The sequence below is a fragment of the Mandrillus leucophaeus genome, unplaced genomic scaffold (assembly GCF_000951045.1).
Source record: "Mandrillus leucophaeus isolate KB7577 unplaced genomic scaffold, Mleu.le_1.0 Scaffold1005, whole genome shotgun sequence".
Taxonomy (NCBI): domain Eukaryota; kingdom Metazoa; phylum Chordata; class Mammalia; order Primates; family Cercopithecidae; genus Mandrillus; species Mandrillus leucophaeus.
Window position 1 is genome coordinate 467,760 of NW_012098155.1, and position 3,684 is coordinate 471,443.

A 3,684-nucleotide genomic window follows, 5' to 3' on the forward strand; every position below is an offset into this window, starting at 1 on the left:
TTTTTTTTTTTTTTTGAGATGGAGTCTTGCTCTGTCACCTGGGCTGGAGTGCAGTGGTGCAATCTTGGCTCACTGCAACCTCTGCCTCCCGGGTTCAAGCAATTCTCCTGCCTCAGCCTCCTGAGTAGCTGGGATTATAGGCATGCGCCACCATGCCTGGCTAATTTTTGTATTTTTAGTAGAGATGGGGTTTCACCATGTTGGTCAGGCTGGTCTCAAACTCCTGACCTTGTGATCCACCCTCCTTGGCCTCCCAAAGTGCTGGGATTACAGGTGTGAGCCACTGCGCCCAGCCTGAGCTTTCTTTTCGTATGTTTGTTGCCTGCATATATGTCTTCTTTTGAAAAGTCTCCCTTCATGTCCTTTGCCCACTTTTTAATAGAGTTGTTTGTTTTTTGCTTGTAAATTTGTTAAAGTTGCTTATAGATTCTAGATATTAGGCCTTTGTCAGATGCATAGTTTGCAAAAATTTTCTTCCATTCTATGGGTTGTCTGTTTACTCTGTTGATAGTTTCTTTTGCTTTGCAGAAGCTCCTTAGTTTAACTGGATCCCATTTGTCAATCTTTGCTTTTGTTGCAATTGCTTTTGTCAATTGAAAGAGTTCATCATGAAATCTTTGCCTGTTCCTATGTCCAAAATGGTACTGCCTAGGTTGTCTTCCAGGGCTTTTATAGTTTTGGGTTTTACATTTAAGTGTTTAATCCATCTTGAGTTGATTTTTGTATATGGTGAAAGGAAGGGGCCCAGTTTCAATCTTCTGCATCATTTGTTGAATAGGGAGTCTTTTCTCCATTGTTTTTGTCATGTTTGTCAAAGATCAGATGGTTGTATGTATACAGCCTTATTTTGGGGCTCTCAACTCTGTTCCATTGGTCTATGTGCCTGTTTTTTGTACCAGTACCATGCTGTTTTGGTAACTGTAGCCTTATAATATAGTTTGAAGTTGGGTAATGTGATGCTTCCAGCCTTATTCTTTTTGGTTAGGATTGCCTTGGCTTTTCAGACTCATTTTGGTTTCATATGAATTGTAAAATAGTTTTTTCTAATTCTATGAATTAAAATGTCATTGGTAGTTTGATAGGAATAGCATTGAATCTATAAATTACACCGGACAGTATGGTCATTTTAGCAATATTGATTCTTCTTGTCCATAAGAATGGAATGTTTTTCCATTTTCCATTTGATCAGTGTTTTGTAGTTTTCCTTGGAAGAGATCTTTCACCTCCCTGGTTAGCTGTATTCCTAGGTATTTTATTGTTTTTGTGACAACAGTGAATGGGATTGTGTTCCTGATTTGGTTCTTGGCATGGCTGTTGTTGGTGTGTAGGAATGCTAGTGATTTTTGTGCATTGATTTTGTATCCTGAGACTTCACTGAAAGAAGCTTTTGGGCCATGACGATGGGTTTTTCTAGATATAGAATCATGGCATCTGCAAACAGGGATAGTTTGACTTCCTGTCTTCCTATTTGGATGCCCTTTCTTTCTCTTGCCTGATTGCTGTGGCCAGGACTTCCAAGACTATGTTGAATAGGAGTGGTGAGAGAGGGCATACTTGTCTTGTGTCAGTTTTCAAGGGAAATGCTTCCAGTTTTTGCCCATTCAGTATGGTGTTGGCTGTGAGTTTGTCATAAATGACTCATTATTGGTGTTGGCTATGAGTTTGTCATAAATGACTCATTATTTTGAGGTACGTTCCTGCAATACCTAGTTTATTGAGAGTTTTTAACATGAAGGATGTTGAATTATATCAAAAGCCTTTTCTGCATCTATTGAGATTATCATGTAGTTTTTTTGTCTTTAGTTTTGTTTATGTAATGAATATATTTATTGATTTGCATATATTGAACCAACCTTGCACCCCAGGCATAAAGCCTAGTTAATAGTGGTGGATAAGCTTTTTGATATGCTGCTGGATTCGATTTGCCAGTATTTTGTTGAAGATTCTTTCATTGGCGTTCATGAAGGATATTGGCCTGAAGTTTTTTGTTGTTGTTGTGTCTTTGCCAGGTTTTAGTGTTAGGGTGATGCTGTTCCCATAGAATGAGTTACAGAGGAGTCCCTCCTCCTCGATTTTTAAGAATATTTTCAGTAGGAATGGTACCAGTCAGCTCTTCTTTGTATATCTGATAGAATTTGGCTGTGAATGTGTTCGGTCCTGGGCTTTTTTTGGTTGGTAGGCTATTTATTACTGCTTACATTTTGGAGTCCATTATTCGTCTGTTCAGGGCTTCAACTTCTTTCTGGTTCAGCCTTGGGAGAGTATGTATGTTTAGGAACATATCCATTTCTTCCAGATTTTCTAGTTTGTGTGCCTAGAGGTGTTCCTAATATTACCTGATGGTTATTTGTATTTGTTTCCACATACATTTTTTTTCTTAAGGCAGACGTCTCACTCTGTTGCCCAAGCTGGAGTCCAGTGGCATGATCTTGGCTTACTGCAACCTCTGCCTCCCAGGTTCAAACAATTCTTATGCTGGTATTACAGGTGGCACCACCATGCCCGGCTAATTTTTGTATTTTTAGTAGAGGTGGGGTTTTACCATGTTGGCCAGGCTGGTCTCGAACTCTTGACCTCAGTGTGATCTACCCGCTTCAGCCTCCCAAAGTGCTGGAATTGCAGGCATGAGCCACCATGCCCAGCGAGATAAAAAGCAAAGTGGGTATACTGGCCACACACCTGAAGAGCCCTCTTGTCTTATTACTCTGAATTAATGTGCTTTTATTGAAAAGCTCTGTAATAACAGTATTTGTTAGTAATGCTAATGTTCAGTAATACAAGCAAAAAATTTTTCTCTTTAGGTAATTTTAGTACTCATATGATTTATGAACATATAAAATTGTATTATAATCTAATATTTCTAATACAAGCTAATGGATACTAACTTGTGGCTTTTCTCTCATGGATTTTGTTCAAACTGTTAAAGCTAGTATTACAGGACTCATAAATCTGTGGATACAGTTGCGGGGGGGCAGTCACAATAGCATTTCACAGACTCTTTGCTACACCTCAGCCTCTGCAAAGTTTTCCCCATTTATGTCCAGTGAGTTTCCCTATGTTTTGTCCCAATTGTTTTCCTGTTTTGACCACCCTCTTTGGTATCAGCTGTCCAAGAAATCACTATAGGATTTCTCCTATTGTCTCTACTACTGGTGCTGATTGTAGGACACTGATGTTCATGCCAAGCATTCTATCTCATAGTGGTCCCAGAGTTTTTAAACAGGCTAGGGACACTTGGGAGACAGGCTGTGTTCCATGCTGAAGCAGGATGTCTGTGCTGTGCCCCATTCTGTGTTCTACTATATCTTCCAGGCAGAGCTCTTTTCTTCCCCAAGAGTCTCCCCAGGTTCCTTTTACTATGTAAGTCAACTCATTCAGCTAGGTATTTTCCAGCCTCAGGTCCCAGAAACATCTTTGGACATGATCAAATACATCTGAATCCCAGCAGGGGTGACAACTTAGGCTCAGCATGAGCCTCCTATTTCTTCTTTTTTCTCCCACCATTGTTTTTTCCAGTGTGCTCTGTTTGCATTTAAATGTAACACAGCCTTAATAAAGTTTCCAAACTCACTTATAGTTTTAACATACTTTGGGGGGATGGAGCAAGATGGCCGAATAGGAACAGCTCCAGTCTCCAACTTCCAGCGCGAGCAACACAGAAGACCGGTGATTTCTGCATTTTCA

At 39.9% G+C, this 3,684-nt stretch overlaps 1 protein-coding gene across 1 annotated transcript in view; it reads left to right on the forward strand.

Annotated features, from left to right (window-relative positions):
• The window catches only part of LOC105534982 (dynein heavy chain 14, axonemal), a gene marked incomplete at its 3' end in the record, with an annotated part of 322,900 nt that overhangs the window by 97,392 nt on the left and 221,824 nt on the right, over positions 1-3,684 (forward strand). The window contains exon 10 of the mRNA XM_011973918.1: positions 3,517-3,584. Coding sequence (XP_011829308.1) covers positions 3,517-3,584 — 68 coding nt within the window. The remainder of the gene's footprint in view (positions 1-3,516; positions 3,585-3,684) is intronic.